Source organism: Mustela nivalis (assembly GCF_964662115.1).
Source record: "Mustela nivalis genome assembly, chromosome: 2".
NCBI classification, from domain to species: Eukaryota; Metazoa; Chordata; class Mammalia; order Carnivora; family Mustelidae; genus Mustela; species Mustela nivalis.
Window position 1 is genome coordinate 158,772,024 of NC_139021.1, and position 22,378 is coordinate 158,794,401.

General features: G+C 45.5%; 1 protein-coding gene across 1 annotated transcript in view; it reads left to right on the top strand.

Moving 5' to 3' along the window:
- The window catches only part of LOC309859374 (uncharacterized protein), a gene marked incomplete at its 5' end in the record, with an annotated part of 55,962 nt that extends 35,984 nt beyond the window's left edge, over window positions 1–19,978 (top strand). The window contains 2 exons of the mRNA XM_082720005.1: window positions 11,401–11,484; window positions 17,854–19,978. Of these exons, the coding sequence (XP_082576131.1) occupies window positions 11,401–11,484; window positions 17,854–17,870 (101 nt within the window). The 3' untranslated portion in view covers window positions 17,871–19,978. The remainder of the gene's footprint in view (window positions 1–11,400; window positions 11,485–17,853) is intronic.
- Window positions 19,979–22,378: the final 2,400 nt, after the last annotated feature.

The following is a 22,378-nucleotide window of genomic DNA, read 5'->3' on the forward strand; positions in this document are numbered from 1 at the left end:
TATAAATCTCCCTCTCCTTAAGGACCATGTTTGACAACTTCATTTCCCCCTAACTGGAGACATTTCCCCTGCTAAGGGTCAAAAAGACTAATTACCCAAAACCGAGTATTGGAGACACCCTCAGGCCACCCCTGACCCAGAAGTGCCTGATCCCGGTCATATGAACAGAGGAATTCAGTGAGAGCAGACCTGAGCACAGAAGCAGTGATGTCCTCGAACCCCAACTGTGTTCTTATCAGAAAATAAACTCCTGACCCCTTCAACAACAACAAATGTGGAAGAAACCATAAAGGATCTTCCGTTCAAACAGTTTAGTTTACATGTGAGGAAACTGAGGCCCTGGGAGGATCATGATTTGCTGAAGGGCCCCACATAGGTGATAGGGCTGGGACGTGAGCTCAGAACTTCCTAAATCTCTGTCCAGTGCTCCCTCCTCCCAAGTTGGGCTTGGTGTGGGGGACTGTGGGAAGGGCAGCAAAACAGCAGCTGACACTCATCGAGTGCTTTAACACTTAGAAAGCACTTCTCTACATTACCTCCTTCGAGGCAGGGACAGTTTCCATTTTGGAAGCAGGGAAGCAGGAGCTCAGAGAGGTTAAGTGACTTGTCCAGGATCACACAGCTGTTAAATGACAGAACCTGGAGTTCAAATCCAGATGCAGGCTCCTTGGTCTGTTTCCATTATAACGTGGAAAAAAAGGAGAAACGAGAGAGCAGCACACTCACCACCAGTATTATCAGAGGTTGAGAGCCGGCAGGAGGGAAAGGTGGCCTGAGAAATGAGAAAGAAGATTGCTTGCAGGGAGCCTTGGTGGCACCTGGCGTGCATCATCCCCTTCAACTGTCACATCAGATTTACACTTGAGGAACTGAGGCTTGGAGAGGTTGGCTGGTCGCTCAGCTGGTTAGTAGCAGGACTGGGACTTTGATCCAGATCTGTCGAATCGAGAGTCTCAGCAGGTCCCTCCTGGGTTTTGGGGGGGCTGGTGAAAGTGCAAGATGAAACAGGACAGCACAGAGAACCTGCAAGAAAAAAGGACCAGGAAGGCTTACAGGGACAATGAATGATCCTTGGCGGGGAGGACACTGGGGGGGGGGGGGGTGGAGCCTCTTCCTCCCTCTTGCTTTCCCCTCTACTCTGCATGCAAATATTGTCCCAGAAGCATTAGCTAAATTCCCTCTTTTTAAAGTCTGTAGATTGAACCACAGCTCTACTTGCATTGCTAGTCGGTTCTGTCCTTGGAACTGCAGTACTCTGGCCCCCTGGCTTCTCTGGCCACAGCTAACAGGGCCTCCTTTCCCCTGAACTGCCCCCCCTCCCGCCCCCAGCTTCCAAAGACCACCAGCATTAGGCAGGAAACAGAGCTGGATTGTCTTGTTTTCATGCAAGAACTTGCTCCATCTTCTCCTGTCTCTCCCCCCCCCCCCACCTCCAGCTTCTAATTTTGTTTCCAAAATAATTGTGAGGTTTTCCCCAGCTGAGGGTCCCTGATTGACTACTAGTAGGGAAATTCCTACCAAGGCTCCCTTATCTTTTCTAGTCAACCATCCTGCTTGTCTGTTGTTGGAGGCTGGCATCATTAAGTCTTCTCACTTGCCCGGGTACCTAATTCAGTCCTGATGAGGAGTAGGTTCACATTAATCTTTCTGCCCTGAATTGACAATGTAAGGGAGTAAGAGGTAGAATTATTCTGTGGGGCTGTCATCACCAATGCTTCCCTTGTTTAGACATCTTTTGTAGCTGGGGAATCTCTCAAGCCTGGCGTCTAGGACATTCCTCAGAAGCCTCCCCATTAGGCGAGTCACTGGATGACCCTCTTGTCCTCTGGGGGAATGCTGGGAGTCGGCACATCTGCTCCCGGGGCTCGGGGTTCACACGTGGTCAGTGAGCCTGCTGCCCACCAGCCAGCTGCCACGTTGCTTCTCATCATCGCCCTTGGACAGTGTCTGTAAGCCTCAAAAAAATGAATGAAAATATAAGTCCAAGGGAATATAAAAATGTTAGAAAATGTAGTTAATATTTACTCTGGGCAGTAAAAGGCCAACATTTGGGGCATGGGGGTGGAGGGTCTATGGGGATTCTTCATATTGTTCTTGCAATATATCTTCTTGATATCTGAAAACATCTGAAAATAAAATGTCTTTTAGATAGATGGACAAAATCCGTTTTGCAGCCAGATTGAGTAAGTGAGCAAGAATATGAGGAACAGTGTGGAGCAGAGGCAGGAAGCGAAGTGGTTAAGATGAGGGTCACAGGGTCAGGGCCAATGGCGTTGGCCTGTTGCTTTCCACCCTAAGAGCTGTCATACCTTGAACAGGTTACTTAACCTCTTCAAGTTCCAGTCTTTATCATCTGGAAAATGGGGATGTGAATGTCGACCTCCCTAGAGTATCCAATTACGGGAGATATTGCACGTACAATATTTAGGACGTTGCCTGAGGCTTAGTAGGGGGTCGCTACATGGTAGGAAGAAGGCAGAAAGAGAAAGTACAAAGTCTTTCCTCATCCAGTCTCAATAATTTCCCAGTCACTGTCCTGTGAGGTCCCACACCCAATACCAGATACCCACCGCCTGTTGTACTCAGCCCCTGGCTTTGACTGGCTGTTGCCCAGGGGGTGAATTCCCCCAGAATGTTTCCTGACATTTCCAACTGGTCATCTTAAAGGGCCAGCAGGAAGATGCTTATGGATCCTTCTTAGCTTGTGACCTTGGGGCCATAGTCATTCATTCATTCATTCATTCAACAAATTTCACTGGGTAAGGGTAGTGGGAACTGTGGACCAGTCACTGAAGTTGGCATGGGGATATAGCACAGACAAAATTGACCTGGTCCTTGACCTCCAGCTGCTTAAATTCTAGGAACTAGCCTTTCCCTATGGTTTTCTCTGGCTCCTCTTCCTGACAACACCCAGTCTTAGTCATTCCAGAACGCAAAACCTCCTTTACTGCAACATGCAGACAGCTCAGGCTCACAAAGCCACAGGAGGCAGGGCACAATAAGATGTTGGCAGTTACTGGGCCGGATCATTCTTTAGCTGCCCTTGTTGGGAATAATTCGGCCTTGGGAGAAACGCAGGGTAGCCAGTGGTACGAAGCCAAAACTGCCTTCTCTGCCAATACTCAGATGCTAATTGCCTGCCCCACCCACCCAACTTCCATGCGCACTGTATTTTTTTAAGTCTCTGCTCTAGACTCTCCCTTCCTTCTGTCTGTAATCCCTATCAGTCTGAAACCCTTTTTCCAAATAGCTTTCTGTTTGTCATCAAATGAGCCCTCCACCTGCCCCCCCTCAACCACCCTGCCCCACTGTCACCCCGCCTCCCCAACCACAGCCCTGCTACCCTTCCAGCGCCACCAGAGTTCATGCTTCCCAGGTCTTGGAGACCAATTAATCACAAAATCAGCATTAGCAAACCTGCCTAGTCTCTATCTGGCAATTTTCCCATCCATTTGTTTTACAGGAAAACTGGAGTAACAGTACAAAACAATACAAACTGAAGGAGAAAGAATTTCATCTCCCTTATGCTCTTCTCTGCATTCGTAACTGTTAGTAAACCTCTCCTTTATAAAAACTGTTTGCCATTCAGTGTTCTCGAGAATGTATTGCTATTTCCCTTTAGAACGTTACTTCAATGATATTTATTGAGGACTGCTTGTGTTTGATGACCTATAGAAGAAGTCTTATATATTTTTCACAAATAAGACCTACAATGCCAAAAAGATATAACTAAGCATAGACTAAAGGAAGGACTCCAGTGAGTTCTGTATGGTGAGATTGGAAGACTCAATCTCTAAAAGGTGAACTGTGTGTGTACGTGTGTACGAGTGTGTGTGTGTGTGTGTGTGTGTGTGTGTGTATGTGTGTGTGTGTTTGGCTAAGCAGGGGAAAAAAAAGAGATTTACCAATTACTTTGTGATTTTTTTTTTAATATCATGAAAAATAAGTCTCCATGAAAAAGGAAAAAAAAGGAGCCCACCCAGGTACTGGACTCAGACAGAGTCCAGGTCTTATGCTCCTTTCCACCATGTACTTGCTAGTAGAATTGGTATAAAAATGAAAAGAGAAATAGATATAAATTGATTACCACAGTGCTTCAATAAATGGTAGCACAGACTGTGACCTGTGTGCCCCCCAACCTATTCTCTTTCTCTTAGTAACATAACCTTGATTTTCATCTGAACACATAGACTTTCTTGAAGCTAGGTGCAGCCATGGGACTAGGCCAATGAGTTCTGAGCAGAAGCATTGCAAGTGACTTCCCAGGAAGTCTCCCTAAAGAGAGAAGACAGTCTTCATCATCCTTCTTCTGCCTGTTACTGGTTTGGACTCTGAATGTGATGGCTGGTGCCCTAACTGCTATTTTGGGGCATGAGGAGGAGGACCACACTCTGAGGGTGCCTGGCATTGCAGAAAGCTAAAGAGTTTGGGTCCTGGATGAGCAGGGAGCTGCTCTTCCAGCTTTGGACTTCCTGAGGATTTCTTTTCATAAAGCATAAATTAATTTTTTCTCATATCTAAACCATTATTTTTTTAGGTCTTCATTTCCCTAAATGAAGATAATCCTAACTAATATGCTATAATTATTATTATCATCATTATTTTATTAGCACTGGCCCACAATCTTGTGCACTCACAGATTCCTTTTTCAGGCCAGTAGGAACAGCAGTGAATTTTAAAATAACACAGTGAATTTTGCCTTTGTTCTGGTCTCTGTTGCCAATCTATTCGTGCCTTTAATGTGGGGGCCCCCATATCCTCCTGGTCCCCCACTTCTTTCCCTCCTCTGTTTCCCTCTCTTTCTAAATTCCTGACTCTGGGTCTTTCCCCACTTTCTATGGCTTTTCTTGAAGAATTCTCACCTGACTGGGTGGAACTGAAGTACCCTAAAAGCAGAGGAGGGTTTGGATTAGGTAGAAAGGAAAGGAAAGCATTCCAGGTGGGAGAAAACATAAGCAAAAGGGAAGAGCAGTTGGAGGTAATGGGGGGTCTAGACAGGAAGTGGCGGTAGGTTTCTGCTGAGGGTGGTAGGAGATGAGATTGAGTTGGGAAAGTTGGAGGCGGGGGGAGATGGGACCCTATTATGGAGGGTCCTCAGGGCCCAGTAGAGGAGTCTGGACTTGATCCCAGAGGAAACAGAGAGTTACTACACGTTACTGAGAGGGGAGCAGCGACACGAGGCAAGAGATGTTTCCAAAAGAATGAATCTGGCTGAAGTGTGCAAAACAGATTGAAGGCAGGAAGAGCCTGGAGACAGGGAGACCAGTATAAATCTTCCACCCAGTAATCAGATGGCCAAACATTGTCAACAGACTTTGACAGGGGCCGTATGAAACAGCTACATTGAAGTGTAGTGATTTCAGTTAAACAGACGAAGAAGCCTTAAACAAAGTCTTTCCCCAGAACTTCTCACATGGAGAAAACAAGCAAGCATCCAAACAGTGGAAATTGGTTCAATCCTTTCGGAAAATAATTTGGCACTATGGATCAAGAGCCTTAAGAATGTTCACACCCTTTGACCCAGTAATGCTACTTTCTGGGAATGCTAGGGAAATAATCCAAACTGGAGACAGAAAAAAAGAATGCATGGAGATCTTAATCACAGCACACTTGATAATAGCAAATAATTAGAAACAATCTAAATGCTCGGCGGTGGAAGGATGGTTTAAGCAAACCGTGGTTCTCAGTTACATGCCACTCAGCCATGAACTTCAAGGAGTAAGAAGACCAGACAGATGACATGGAAATGCTTGTGACATAACTCGAGGAAAACAGGATACAAAATACACTGAATGTATATCACACAACAAACACCCCAAATGTAGAAAATTAGTATTCTGAATTTCTCTTGGTTATTTCATTAAAGTGAGAGGACTATAGATTTTGTTTCTTCTCTCTTTAAAAAATGTTTTCTCCTCCCCAATATGCTTTTGTTACATCTATACTTTCAATCATAGGGAATGTCAAGGACAAGTCATACTATTCATTCTTCTCTGAATTGTTTGGCTTGATAAGAATAATTATGTATCGGGACGCCTGGGTGGCTCAGTTGGTTAAGCGGCTGCCTTCGGCTCAGGTCATGATCCCAGCGTCCTGGGATCGAGTCCCGCATCGGGCTCCTTGCTCGGCAGGGAGCCTGCTTCTCCCTCTGCCTCTGTCTGCCTGTGCTCACTCGCTCGCTCTCCCTCTATGCCTGACAAATAAATAAATAAAATCTTAAAAAAAAAAAAGAATAATTATGTATGACTTTTATTTTTTTTTAAAGAGTGAGTGATTTTTCAAAAACAAAATATATTGATAAATATGGAGAAGCCTTGAGAAATTCTCTTGTCATCGCAGGCATAGACACTTACATTCATCTTCTCTATGATGTGGTTTTAAAAAAAGGTACAGGCTGTCACGTGTGTGTGCATGTGCCGGGGGGAGGGTCTGAGTTTGAATCCCACCTTAGCTGGACGACCCTGGCTACCTCACCTGTGAAGTAGGGAACGATGCCTTCCACGCGTAATTACTGAGGAAATGAAGGGAAATAACGTACAGAGAAAGCAAGTGAGCGAGATCTCCTTAGCACAGTGCTTTGCACTTTGGAGACCCACAGTAATGGTGGCTTTGAAGACTGCGTGCTGTTCTGTTCTCGGTTCTGCTTTCTGTATCTTGCAGGTGCATAGCTGTCAGTTTATGGGGTGACTGTCCGTGGAGGGAGACAGAGCTCTGAGCGGTTTCCTCAGCCTCAGTCACCTCATGCCTCTGGGCCGCTGCCACCCTGATGTTTTGACACCACCCCGCCCAGGCAATTTTGCCTGCTTTATCCGCCTTTACAGTGCTTTCCCCTCTGCCAGGACCATGCTTTTGTGACAGTACATAATGACCTGATTGTACAAGAGCAAGTTTCTCTTCAAAAGGATGTTTTATCCTCCATATACTCAGCCAGCACATATTTAAGAATGGTTTTATGTCTTCAGTGTTTAAGGCTGGAACATAAAGTGGCCTTTGTGTGCTGAGATCATTCTGCTATACCTCCCTTGACCCCAGCTTTGTGCAAGTCCCAGGGTATAGCCCTGTGCAAAGCGGCATGGGTCTGCGGAAGATGCCATACAGTTGTAAAGGGCCACTGAGATTAGAGAGAGAGAGAGAGAAGAAGACAAGGTTGACTAGGAGACCACGTGAGGCAGAGCAAATTAATGCCAAAAATGATTTTGGAGGGTGCTAAACAGCACCCTTAATCTCCCCAACATCCTGCTTATGAAACTTTTTATACTCAGCCATCTTTTCTAAGTCGCCCAAGGACTACTTAAGTGTGGGAACCCATTCAAAACCTTATGAAAATCCAGGAAGATGATCTTTATTGGCTCTGCATGGTCAGCTAAGCCTGCTGGTCTGTCCAGGGATGCCACGGATTGCCTCCCTGGCGTTCCCAGCATGCCAGGCGCTGATGCTCTGGGAGGGCGGAAGTCCCCTTCCTTCCCCACCCTGGATTCTGTTCTCGAGCCGAGGATGTGGCCAACCTGGGAGTAAAAACACCATCTGTGACTCTTGCAGCATACATTCTGCCCCTCCCAAAAGAGGGAAACCAAGAGAGATGGAGCACTGGGTGTTATATGCAACTGATGAATCACTAAACAAGGGCGCCTGGGTGGCTCAGTCATTAAGCGTCTGCCTTTAGCTCAGGTCATGATCCCAGGGTCCTGGAATCGAGCCCCGCCTCAGGGTCCCCTCTCCCTCTCCCACTCCCTCTGCTTGTGTTCCCGCTCTGGTTGACTCTCTCTCTGTCAAATAAATAAAATCTTAAAAAAAAAAAAAGAATCGTTAAATAGTACAACAAAAACTTACGGTGTACTATATATGCTGGCTAACTGAACACAATAAATAAATGAAATAATATAAATTTTAAAACTTAGTACCAAAATTAACAAAAAAGAGAGAGAGAGCATGAAAAGACAGAGATGGTCATTTGAGAGAACAAAGGTGGGCTTGGGACCATCTTCTCTCTGTTTCTCCCCCTTCCCCAGCCCCCAACAACTGCCCCTGGCCCTTTTTGGCCCAGGGCTTGTTCACTGAGACATCCGGTTTCATTTTTCAGTCAGCAGTGCTGTCATGAGCTGACTTGGAAAGAAGGCTGTTGAATTCCCAGCTTAGTGACATATGGTGCATAAATGAATGCATTCACACGTGAACTAATGAAACTTTCACTTATTCCCACACCACTTGTTTTCCTTCTTCCCATGTTCTAGCTCCTACCGGCAGAGGAAGAATTATGGTGATTCGTTACAGTGCGTCAGGACGTCTTTCCTGGTTACTGACTTTAAAAAGAATGATGGATTTTCTTAATCTCACAAAACAAACTGAGGGTGGCCAGGGGGTCGGGGGTCGGGAGAGGGTGGGTGGGTTATGGACACTGGAGAGGGTATGTGCTATGGTGAGTGCTGTGAAGTGTGTAAACCTGGCAATTCACAGACCTATACCTCTGGGGTCAATAATACATTATATGTTTATTAAAAAATTAAAAAATTATTTAAAAAATTTTTAAAAAGAATTATGACTTTAAAAGAAAAAAAACCCCTAGAACATTATTTAAATACAAACAAAAAATCTGAATTCTATAACCGTGTGGAGCAGCACTGCCCAATAAATGGGAATCCCAGTGCCAAACTGTATGTGATGAGAAAAGTCTATTTTCTTGAAATAAAAAGAGAAAATAAGGAAGGGAGGAGGACAAGGAGGGAAGGAAGACAGGAAGAAGGAGAAAGAAGTAGAGAAAGATTGAGAAAGAAATGTGAGTTCTGGTCCTTTGGCTCCAGCTTGGCCACTCATGGCTTTGTAACCTTGATTGTCAGTCTTCCCAAATGAGCTGTTAACAGGTCAGTTCTCTGACTTTATGAGCGCATCTCAGTTGTGGTGGTGGTGATGGGGGAGTGGTTTTAAGTCTTTGCAGATTCCTGAGCCCTGCCCTCAAAGACTTTGGCTCTGGCCTGGGACCCTATGAAGCAAGCCATTTGGAGAGCTCTCTTTGAGAAAATAGGACCCAGTGGTCTGAGAGAGGATGAGACTCTGACTCCTCAAGGGACTGGGACAGTATTCCTCACCTCCTGGGCCAGCCGCTTCAGGGCACGCTCTAGCTCTGGTTCAGATGGGAACGACTCATTGGTTAAGTGCTCGAGGCAAAGGGAATGGTGCTTTAGCCTCTTAGAGACAAGAGGACTCAAGGTCTCCTTTGGTCCCTGAGTTGTCAGCACTTGTTAAACGGGACAGGGATGAATTCAAGTGCTTGGGCTGCCTGGATGTACTCACGGGTGTTGGGGATGGGGGGACAGGAACAGGACCTCCCACAGAGGGGTGCTTTGTGCACCTTCCCCTGCATACTCCCATCTCACCTTCAGGGCATAGATTTTCACCTTCCTTCAACTGAGGCACAGAGGCTTCTTGCGAGAGCATAGAGCATACACCGTTCTTCATTGGCACCCTCAGAGGAAGATTTCAGATCTCCTGATTCCTGGTGTAATAATGGTTTCCCCGGTGTACCATTTTGCAGAGAACTAACTGTGTATTTATTAAACGAAAGGACTGAGGAATTATTAGCAATAAGTTTCTAATACTTCTTAGCCAGAACTATGATAAAATTCCAGTGTGGACTGCGATTACTGCTCTAATGAAATTAATGATGCAAATTCCTGGGCGTGCAGCCTGTGCAGTCCAGTCTTGTGGTGAGGGGACACGGGTGTATATCATATGTGTTTGCATACATGGGTTTTTGAAAAGAGATGGAAAGAGATACATGAAATGATAACAGTGATTATGAGTAGTGCAATTACAGGTGATTTTTATTTTCTTTATACTTTTTATGTGTTGATTGTGTTGGTTATGTTTTCTATAATGAGTCTTTTTTTTTTTTTTAAGATTTTATTTATTTATTTGACAGAGAGAGACACAGCAAGAGAGGGAACATAGGCAGAGGGAGTGGGAGTGGGAGAAGCAGGCTTCCCGCAGAGCAGGGAGCCCGATGTGGGGCTTGATCCCAGGACCCTGGGATCATGACCTAAGCAGAAGGCAGATGCTCAACCGACTGAGCCACCCAGGTGCCCCAATATAATGAGTCATTTTTAATCAGAAAAAATATACATTTAACACATCTCTGTGTTTATAGATACTTGAGAGTTTCCAAGATGCCCTCACAGATTTCTTAGTGGGTTTTGTACTTACTGCATAAAGTACTCTGAGCAGCTATTATTTAATTATCCCTATTTGCAAAGGAAGTAACTTCCCTTGTATCACACCACATAGCTTATCAGAGGTGGGCTGTGACACAAACCCAGATCCGTCAGCTGATTTTCCCATTTCTTTGCTCCCTGAGACCCTGTGTTTGCTCATTTGTTTGAGTGAGCTCTGGACCCCTGCTACCAGTTCATGCACGAGTCTGTGGTCGTGACCTCACGTCTCCTCCCTCACGTGGCCTCTGCCTCATACAAGGAACCCAAAAGTGGGTCTTTCCCTGCATTTCCACCTTCGCAATGCTGGGAGAAGCCTTGCAGGCGGACGTCCACACACTGATGAGATGGATTCTTTTACTCCCCCCGGGGCTGATGAGACAGGTGTGTGGGTGCCCCGCTGTGGGGCTCGTGGAGGAAGGCCAGGAGGGAGAGAGAGAGGCGAGTGTTCCTTGCAACACTGGGGAGGTTGAGCCACTCTTGCTGTCTGGAGGGTGACCTGAACCTGGCCCACCACGCTGCCCTGGATGCTTGGTGGCAGAGAGAAGGGAGGAGGTGACACAGACTGTGCCGTGCTTCTCAGAGGATGCCACTCCACCTACCCGGGGTTGGTAAATGGCGCTCCTGGGTGGTGTTGGGTTTCTTTCCTTTCTGTAAACAACCAACAGACCCTGGACCACAGAACAATGGACTGAGTCAGGGGAGGAGAAGAGAGCAGTGTGGGGGCGGGAGGGCGGTGTGGGAAGGAGAGGGGCCTGGGCACACATCTGTCCCAACGGCAGGCCCTGTGTGACTCAACTGGCCACATAACTTTTATATGCTTGGTCCCTTATTTATTCTTTTATTTTTTAATTTAAAGAAGGTTTTTTTTGTTTTGTTTTGTTTTTTTTTTAGATTTTATTTATTTGACAGACAGAGATCACAGTAGGCAGAGAGGCAGGCAGAGAGAGAGGGGGAAGCAGGCTCCCTGCTGAGCAGAGAGCCCCATGCGGGGCTCGATTCCAGGACCCCGGGATCATGACCTGAGCTGAAGGCAGAGGCTTTGACCCATTGAGCCACCCCAGGCACCCCAGTTCCCTTATTTTTAAAAATGGCAACGAGGTTCATGTTGTCAAGGATGATTTTTCTTGAAGGATGGTTGTAAGGTTCAAATTGATTCACTTGCTCAACCAATTATTTATTATTTGTTGTGTTCCAGATCCCGTTTTAGGTGCTGGGGGTAGAGCAGTAACTGAGACAGAAGTAGGCCCGGTCTTCATCTGGGGAGACAGACAACAAGCAGGTAAGTGTAAAATCAAACTTCAGACTGCCGAGTTCACTAAGAGACAGAAAGCTAAGTAGAAGGCATAAAGGTGTAGAGGGAGCTATTTTATTTTATTTCATTCCATTTTTTCATTTCAATTTATTATCTTTCAATCCTTGTCATCTCTACCCCCAGCACGGGGCTCAAACTCACAACCCCAACATCAAGAGGTGTGTGCTCTACTAACTGCGCCAGCCAGGCTCCCCAGAAAGCTATTTCAGACAAGGAGTTAGAGAAGGACCTCTCCCGGTTGGGGAGACTGGAGCAGAGGCCAGGAGACGCGAGCAAGCGAGCTGGGGGGTATCTGGGGAAGCACATTCAATGCTGACGGAACAGCAAGGGCCACAGAGTGGGGTTTAAGCATGACAATGGGTGTGAAGGTCCCAGCCTATAAATGGGAATAGATGAACCCTCCAAAGTGGCCATTTCTCACTGGCCTCTTGACTCTCTGACAACGAACAAAGAGGTGAGCAGTCGCAGAAAGACAAGAATTGCACCTGACATTCCACTGATCCTGGGGTCCTACCCTCACACACTATCACAGGAATAGACTAAAAGAAAAAGAGAGTACTTTCTTCGTGCTTCCATTAGAGCCAGGAGCATCTTACATTTCATGATCTGTTTATATTCTGTCTCCCCCTGGGGACATGGCTTCCAGGGCCTGGAGTGGCCCTGACTTCTCAGGGATCCTGTGGGATGGTGGTGAGCTACACAACCTTGGAAAACGTGGGTTGGAATCCTGCTTCTGTCATGTTCTTGCTGTGTGAGTTCAGGCATGTTTCTTGTCTTTCTGAACCTTGGTTTCCTTATCTGTGAAGTGGAGGCATTTTTATAGACAACCCACGGGGCTGCTATGAGAATGAATAGGGCCTGGAGTATAGTAAGTGCAAAGTTATACATTGCTCATCAACAGTGCCCATGTTCCAGATGCCCGGCATATAGTAAGTGCTCAATGCATTTTGTGGAGTGGGAGCTTTAGTGTAAGAAAATGCTGCACAAAGACTTTCATATTCTTCTGCAGCTCTTGCTAGGGGATCTGCGGTAGCCCCAGAAGGGACACAGCCATTGTCTTGGAACACCTACCAGACAGGCCAGCAAGCTAAATCTCCGAATTGAACTCCTTGCTCCAGGGTCTGTTTTAGTCTCATTCTCAGATGGAAAACATGTCCAGCTGCTAACTTGATAAGAACAGATACAGTGCCTGATCTTTGCCTGGAGCTAAAAAGCAGCCCATTTGCTCCCCGCCCTCCCAGCTCTGTCTGTCTTCTAGCTCCTGCCCATGGGGTCTCCCCTCAGCCTCTCTGGAGCTCCACGTGGGCCTGGTGCTCACCCCACCTCGGTACCATGTTGCAGTCATTTCCGTGACTTGTGGAAAGCAGTCTTAGAATCAGGTGAGCCGGGCAAGTGATAGAGCAGAGATCTGAGTATATGGCCAGATGTAAAACATACCTTACGCTCACCTGTTCCCAAGGTGAGCCCGGCAGCAACTCTCTTGGTTCATAATAACCCATGTCATTGTGCGGTGTAGAAAAACTGAAACAAGCAGCTCATGGGCCCGGAAAAGAGGATTTGAAGGGAAAGGGGAGAGCATCTCAAATGGAAGAGTAGGGTGCGTGTGTGGCTATGATTGGCTAATGGCAGGAGCCACAGAGAGTGGGAGTAGATTCCAAGGGGCCGGAGGGACCATCTGCAGAACAAGCCCTAGGCAAGTGTCTCCCCAGGGATTTCCTCCTTGCTTGCTCCAGTTCCAAGCAACCGCCAGCATTTTGCTTGCTTTCCTAAGACCCAACCCTGGCTTGAAGACATAATGGTGACCTTGAGAGCTTGCCCTCCCTCTGTCTTGTACAACCTGATGTAATGCAGATTGAATGTGTGTCTTCCCCCACACTCCAGTGCCCCCACTGAGTCAGGAGCAGGGGACTGGAGTGGTTATGTCTTCTAAAAGATGGGGAGGTGACCTCATCTTTTAGGTCACCTTGCCCTCACCTCTACTTCCATTCCTTGGGTTCTTTGTCCAGGCAGGCCAGACTCAGCTGAGTGACCCTTGAGTGAGCCGCATTACTGACCTTTGGTGAACCAATGGTAGGAATTTGGTGTGTTTAGATGAAGTGGGCTGTAGATCTAGGCCAAAGTGACATTTGACACTGGAGGGCTCTGTTAATACCTTGTACGTGAACCGAGGGAGAAAGTAAGGGATCCCCAAAATAAGAGTCCAAAGTGTTGGCGGACGGCCCTTGGCTGAGTGGCTGTGAGTGAGGGTCTTCACCTTTTCTAGCGTTTGTTTTTTCTACTATAAAATGGGGGATAATAACTCCTGATGCACTGAACACACAGGGTTCTCATGAGATTCACATTTGAGCAAATTTACAGCACGTGATAGAAAGTAGAAAGTACATGGTTTCCCTCATGCAGTAGTTGTGAGACTCAGCCAAGCAGTTAACTCAATGACCAGCACATAATAGCTGCTCAGTAAAGCATTATAAATAATTCTCAGTGTTGCTCATAGAATTATATGTGGGCACATGTGATCTGAGTCCACAGAGCCATATAAAATGTGAGTGGTGATTTTCATTTTTATTATCTGTGTAAATGTATCTGTGTTTACACTGCCACCTGTTCCAGCCCAGGCAGATACTTCCCATCCCGGTGATCTTACTAACCCCCCTGCTGTTCTCCTTGCATTTGCAACTCCCCAGTTCAGCCCTACACAGTCTCTCCCTCAAACATCATAACCATCACATCGTTCCTCTTCAAGAACAGTGTCCTTTATGGGCATGTGACCTCAGCACCCTCCAGATCGGTCTTTGATGCAAACCCCCTTCTCTGCTGGAGGATCAACCATCTCTGCCCCAAACCTCTGTTTATCCCTTGAGCTGTCACTGCCAAGTAGAACACCCTTGTCACTTCTCTTATCTTTTCCTCAGTCTCAGCCCTTTCATAGTGTGTATCAGCTCTTTCCTTTAGGAGACTTTCCCTGGTTTACTCACCCCACAGATCACTTAGCATATATGGGCTCGGTTTGTGTTCTGTGATTTTGCTGTGGCCTGCCCATGACTTTCTAGACAAGCTTTGAGCCACGTGGCACAGACTAGGTTTTTGGTTTCTTTTGGATTCCTGGCTGGCCCTTAGTGGGTTGTCCTTGACACATCTGAGGAGGTTGTCCTTGGCCATGAGGCTTGCACCTCATTATCTCCATTCTAGACCGCTCTTTTAACGGGCAGCCTCCATAGCTCAGTGGTTAGAGCACTGGTCTTGTAGACCGCTCTTTTTTTTTTTTTTTTTAAGATTTTATTTATTCATTTGAGAAAGAGTGAGAGACAGAGAGAGCACAAACAGGGAAAGAGGCAGAGGTAGAGGGAGAAGCAGACTCTCCACTGAGCAGCGAGCCTGATGCAGTGCCCTATCCCAGGACCCTGAGATCATGACCTGAGCCAAAGGCAGACACTTAACCATCTGAGCCACCCAGGCGCCCCTCCCCCCTTTATTTTTTAAGATTTTATTTATTCATTTGGGGGAGAGAGAGGGAGCAAGGAAGAGAGAGAGAGAGAGAGAGAGAGAGAGAGAGAAGGTCCCTCTTTAGCAGCAGAAATTCCTTGAGGAGCAGTGCCACCCTTCCATGAAACATCTTATGTCAGATGCCAAGGTGGGTTCCTACCTCCCACCACACCCAGGGAAAGCTTTCAACTCATGCCTGCAAATGGTAAACCCCGTCTGACTCACTGCTGTCCTACCCAGGTGTAATTACTCTTGTTCTCTAATTTAGCAGGGACCTTGAAACCACCCATGGACCTTGAAACGATCTATGCAAGGAGTGTGTCAGAGCCTTGGGTCAATGTCTCTTCAGCATGCTGAGACTTTTCTCCTGTTTTAGTTTTCTGTGTATACCTATAGATAAATGCTCATGCTGGGTTCCCCTTCCTCCAACCTACCTCTCTGTACTCTGGTTTGGTTCTAGGCCTTCTTGGCAAAGAGCAGTCGTGAGCTCCATGTGCAGATTTGCTCCCAAGTTTCTCTTCCCTCCTTTGGTGTCTCTTCACTTGGCATTTGTGTGTGTCCTTGGCACTTGGCGTAGATACAAGATAAATAGACACTTGTCTTCTTTGGAGAATTTTATAAGCTGGTGAAACTTTCTCTCCCACTGGGAAGAGACTTCTAAAGAGGGCTGGCCCCTGGATTTCTGCTCTCTTCTCTTGCTCCCTAAACTTTTTAGGTTAAAGTTCACTTTAAGAATATTTTGAAAGCTGTGGATTTTCTCCCCAGGAAAGGTACACACATATCAAATAGTTTGCATTAAACTGCAGCGGGTTTACAGACCCCATCAAATCCATCCACAAACCCACAGGCTCTAGGTAAGGAATACTTCTTTTCTTAAAAAATAATGAACAAGGATGAGGAGAAGGGGAAAAAACCCTCAAAACCACCTAAAAATGGAACATAAATTGAAGTGAATGAACCTAACTCTATTTCAAATAAATAATACTACCTCACTGAAGGGAGAGTAAAAAAAACAAACAAAAACCAATGAATACTGAATTCTAGTTGAAGGACTTTTTCCTATAGTGGTATGGGCTAGCAATCCTAAAAGTTTTTAGTGTGTATAGAATCGAACAATTGAATAAATATATTGAGGTTAATGGGAGCCCATTCTTGCTGTTGGAGAAGAGAGTTACAAAGATAAAGAGAAGAAACACTAAAATCCATCTTATGGTAATGGATTAGAATGGGAGATATCTATATGAGTTCATGGTTGTGCATGTGTAAAGATATAGTAATAAGATATCAATATCAGATCATATTTCTTAGTTCTGTCTGCTAAAAGTCTTAGAAGTAGACACCCAATAGCACTGAGCACACCTGGCAGCTTGCTCTTGGTTTCTAAATACCTTTCATCAGTAAAAGGAACCAGGACTCATTGGAGAAATGGCTGGTTTCAGGGCTCAGAGAGAAAATACAAGATGAACTAGAATATCATGTTGTTCCAGAAATTAAGGAGGTGCTAAAAAGATAGTAGCAATATGTCAAAAGGACAGAGGAATCAGAAGAGGATCCCACTGGTCAAATCTGGGGCAATCTGAACATTAAATAACAGTAGTTACATTCCCATAGGACATTCTTTGAATAAAATAAGAATCTAGGAACCCATAGCATCCAGAATATATAAAGAACTAACACAACTCAACACCCCAAAAATAAATAATCCAATTTAAAATGGGCAGAAGACACAGATATCCTCCAAAGAAGACATACAGGTTGACAGACACATGAAAAGATGCTCAACATTACTCATCATCAGGGAAATCAAAACTGCAATGAGATATTGCCTCATGCCTGTCAGAATGGCTAGAATCAACAACATAAGAAGTAACAAGTGTTGGTGAGGATGTGGACAAAAAGAAGCATTTGTGCACTGGTTGTGGGAATGTAACTGGTACAGCCAGTATAGAAAATAGTACAGAGGTTCCTCAAAAAGCTAAAAATAGAACTCCCATATGATTCAGTAATCATGCTAGTGGGTAATTACCACCCAAAATACAAAAACAGTAATTCAAATGGATACATGCACCCTTATGTTTACTGCAGCATTATTTACAATAGCCAAATTTTGGAAGCAGCCCAAGTATCCATCAATAGATGAAGATAAAGAAGCTCTCTCTTTCTCTCTCTCTCTCTCACACACGCACGCACACACACATAAACACACACACACAGAGGAATATTATTCAGCCATAAAAAGACTGAAATTTTATCATTTGCAACAACATAGGTGGAGCTAGAGAATATAATGCCAAGCAAAATAAATCAGAGAAAGACAAATACCATATGATTGAACTCATATGTGGAATTCAAGAAACAAAGCTAACAAAGAAAAAGTAAGAGTGAGTGAGAGAGAGAGAGAGAGACAAACCAAGAAACTCAACTATAGACTCAACTGTAGAGTCTCATGGCTACTGGAGGGGAGGTGGGAGGATGGGGGAATGGGTGGAGGAGACTAAGCAGACTTATTGTGATGACCACTGAGTAATGTCTAGAAGTGTTGAATCACTATATCGTACACCTGAAAATAATATAACTGTATGTTAACAATACTTGAATTAAAAATGTTTTAAAAAGGATGTATGAGCTTATACTAATGTAAATAATAAATAAATAAAGGAGAACTTTCTCTCATAGAAGAATATTAACGAGTAAATGTAGAAGGAATAATGAAGTTAGAATATCATCCTTGTGCAACCATTAATAATAACCGGCAGAGACAAGAATCATCAGTGGATGCTACAACTTGGAAGTTTGATGAAAAATAGGATATTTACATGAACGGAAAGTACCTCTCTACAAATTGCTTCCTAGCTACAAAGGGAAAATGAGTAATTCTACAGTGGGTTAACCTGGTGAACACAACCTTAAAAACTGAGTCAGTTAACAAGACCAGTCAACAGACAAACTGACCTCATGTGCCGCCTGATATGACGCCCTGAGAAGGAGTTGGTGTCATTTCTCTGGTGTATCTGCCAAAACTCCATAGCCTCGATCTAATTGTGAGGACCCATCATGCAAACCAAATGCAAGGCCATTCGGCAGAATAACTGGCCTGTAATCTAAATTCAAAAAAAAATCGAGTTCATGAGATTAATAAAAAGCTGAGGACCTGATCTCGATTAAAGAAGACTCAAAGAGATATGAACATGTGGTAAGTGATCCTGGATTGGATGCTGGATCAGGGGGAAGAAACAGCTATGAAGGAGGACGTTGTTGGAACAGTTGGTGAAATTTACATATGAACTATGGGACAGATAATCATTTTGTATCAGTGTTACAGATACACACATATGCACATCTACGTGCCTGTGTACGTAGGTATTTCTACACACAGGTTCTCTTGGGCACAGGCAGAAGCTGCGTTCACAGCTGGAATTTCTTCTTCAGGCAAACTTCAGTTCTGCTAAGACCTTTCAACTGATTGAATGAGGCCCGCCCAGATTATCTAGGATAATCTTACTTACTTAAAAAAACAAAAAACAACAACAACGAAAAACTGATGATATCCACAAATACCTTCACAGCAATGTCTAGATCAGTATTTGACTGAAATACTGGAGACGGTGGCCTTGCCGCCTTGTCACCAAAAAACTGCCCATCCCATAGGCCTAGCATCTACCCTGGGACCCCTCCCTGCTCTGTACAGGTTTGTGAAGTGAAATGGTCGTTCCTAACGCCAACACCATTTTCCCAGGCAAACCTCAGTGTCTGACTACAACAGTACCTGCATTCCCCTGTCAGCAGGTGGTTTTCAAGCACAGTGCAGGGATGGTACCAAAGAGGCATGATTCTACAGGCTCCCCAGTCTGGGGAGACGAAACATAGCCAGAGGAGTGCAAGACAGCCTACAGGTTCATTCCCATACCAGTGTCTGAACCACCAAGTCCCCTTCATCTTCTTGTAACTACCTTTCCTAGGTTCCTCTTTTCTAGATGATGATAGCTCCTTGGCCGGAGCTCCCGTGTCTAGCTGGCTCCCCACCCAGGTCGCCCTACGCCTGGGCTGCTGGTGGAGTTGTCCTCAGACATGACTTCAGTCATCTCCCTCCCCGCTTAAGAACCGCCAGCACTCCTCATTAGCTGCCAAGTCAAGTCTGGACACCTCTGCCTGGCTTTCAGGCTTCCCCAGTCTGACCCTCCCTGAGTGCAAGACGGCTGTCTGCAGAGTTGTGAAAGGCCATCAGAGAGAAGACAGATTAGTCTGATTCCTGCTGCTTCAGCAGGCAGAAGGTGATCATAGGTGGAAACTACGGGGAGACCTGGGTGCCTCAATAGAAAGAATTATTCTCCTTTGTTTTTGGTGTGTGGATGTGGGCTGGGGGGACAGGCGGTGAGGTGGTGGGGGGGGGGGCTCTGATGACGGGTGGAATATTGTGCACAGCACCCGCGGGACTTCTCTACTTACCAGCCTCTCGGGGCAGGAAGTCACAAAATACTGCACGTCCGGTCTAAACACCAATCGTGTGACGTTTCTGATGGTCTAGACAGACTATTGTTCAACAGACCTCCTAAATCAATGAGTGGAGACAACAGGAGGAATATTTTAGATTCTCAAGAAAATACGTATTTATTCTGATTGCATTGTGTTCATGGGGTACACTGGGGTTCGAGAGATCGGCGGGAGCCCAGTGATGGAAAGCCCTGTTGGCCATTGTGAGGAATTTGGCAACTGAAGCAGGCCAGCGGCGTGATCCTAGAATGGAAGCAGGAGACCATGAAGAATGAGCTTTCTAACAGCAGTGAACTTGGCAGCGATGTCATGGATAGCCTTGAGTGGCAATGAGCTCCCAGACACAGGAATGGGGAGTGGGGAACCCCCTCTCAGGGATGTTGCAGAGGGAAGTGGAGCTCCAGGAGGGATGGTGAGCAAGATGACTTCCGAGAACCCTCCCACCTCTGACATTCTCCAGGGCCTCCCGCCCTCCCCTCCAGCCCCACATCTCCAGCCAGGATCTCTTCAGCGGCACCACCAAATGGACTCCCCTCCTCAGAACCCTCTCTGTAAGCCAGCCTGCTCCCTTTCCTTCATTCAGATTCTACCTACCCACAGCAGTGCTCTTGACAATAAATTATTACAAGGGTGCAACGAGAGATTGACAGAATAAGCTATTGTATTGGAATGTTGGGTGGCTATTTATATTGAAGTGTTGGAAGATTTAATAATGTGGAAAGATGGGCACCATATACTATCACGAGAAAGAAGCTGGTTACAGTGTGACCTGAATTTTGAGTGTTAACCAAAAAAACAAACAAAAAAAAACCCAACATAGAAAAAATACTGGAAAATGAGTACATCAAATTGTTGTCATTTTCTCTTTATCTATTTTTATAAATTGTATAAAATTAGCATGATTTTACTTTTATTGGCTTTTACAAAATTATTTTTTTAATTCTATTCATCAAAGCCACATCTTTCCCAATAACTCTGACCTACACTTACCTTTTCTGTCTCTAAATCTTCTTGTTGGTTCTGTATAATCCACTACATGGCTGTATTCTGTCTTGTGTTATTACAAAACTGTTTCATTCATGTTAGTCTTGTCTCCACAATTAAGAAAGGTTTTCTCTGGCTAACCTGTGACTTCTTTTCTTGCTTTAGCATAGAGGTGGGCTTTGGCACGACTTCTTGCATGGTATGGCATTGTGCAGGAACTGCTCTTGGTCCTGGATCCTCAAGGTGCCACATGACCTAACTGGCTTCCAGAGAGACCCTGGACCTAAGAATGCCCCAAAGGCTCACAGCTCTAAGGGAGTAGAGGCGAAGCTTGGCTTCTGACACAGGCATTCAGGAACCAAGATCGTTCAACCCTCTCACACTACACTGTCTCTATCTGCTCTAGTGACTGGACAAAGAGACCTGCAGAAACTAAGGCCCTGTTCAAATTCCAAACCAATGGTCCTCCAATAGCTAGGGCACAGCTGGAGATTGGAAGGTGACTTTTGCATTCTTTTCTCATTGTTTGCTAATGACATTAGAGCTGAGAGAATCTTCAGTGACTGTCATTCTTTCAAAAAGTTACCCCATATTCTATTCTTAGAAAATGGTCATATTGACACAGTGCCTACTGTGGTCTGCATACCATGCCGATAGCAGCTCTGTCGGGCCAGCTGAAGAGACGAGGTCTAGAAAGGCATGCCTTTGTTCTCACGTTCCATGTGTGCCGGGAGGCAGTGACTCTCTTAGATTTTTACCAGAAAACCCTATGAAACGGCCTCTGCAATGATTTCATCGTGCCCGTTTCGCTCCGTAGGCGATTCAAACTCCACTGTCCACCAGCCAACCGTTAATGTCTCTCTTTTCCATTACAGCAGAAGGGCAGCATCGCTTACTTAAATAAGACTTAGAACAGGAGACCCTGCTGTTTCCTTGACAGTTTTTCTTCAAGTGTATTCAGACACGATTCTCCACAGATACTTGTCGGGCTGTCAGGTGGAAGAAGGGTGAGATGTATTCTGTAACAGATTTCTATTGCTTCTACAACCCTAACATCCCGCCAGTCTGGCACCTGCTGTCTCCCTTGCCCCAGTCCTGGTGCAGACCATCGTGCAGGTCTGCCGGCCTGTCCAGTCTTGCTCCTCTAATCCTTTCTCAGAGAGCCTAAGTGATCTGTTTAAATTGTAAATCTGATCACACCACACCTCTGCTTAAAACACTGTAACGCCTCTATACTGCCTTCAGGATAAACTCTCAACTCCTTAGCATTGCCTTTAAGACTCAGCCAGGTGCATGCCTTGCCCAGGTTGTCAGCCCTACCAAGTCCTTTGCACACTGAACCCTCAACACTTGTTATCCTCTCTTACCTCTCTTTTCTAGGTCTTTGCCTAGAACATTTCCCCTCCTCTCTCTACCTAGTTAGCTAATTTGCCTTCCAGAGGGCACCTCAGATATCACTTCCTCCAGAAGCCACCCTTAAGTCACCCAAGGCCTAGGCTGGGTGATCTTACACGTTTCTTGTCATTTTATGTTGTGGGTACCTGTTTACATTTGCCTTCCTCTCCAGACAAGAAGCTCCTTGAGGGCTGGGATGGTTTTTTTATCACCATAACCCCAACACCAGTGTCTGACACAGGGACACTCAACAGTTACTGAATGAATGAATGAATGAATGACAGATGACATAACAAGGATGGCAGATGGGTATTCTTGGAGGTAGATTTCCATTCTGTGTACTGAAGAACTTGCTATTAACTGGGGATATTCAAACAAAGATTTGAAGCAACCCATGAAGCACAGTGAAAACCCCACCCCTGAAAGTCTTCAGACGGAGCCGGAATGGCCGTCAGGGGAGAGCTTCTTCAGGAGACGGGTTGCAGTACGTGCCCTCCACTCATTTCCT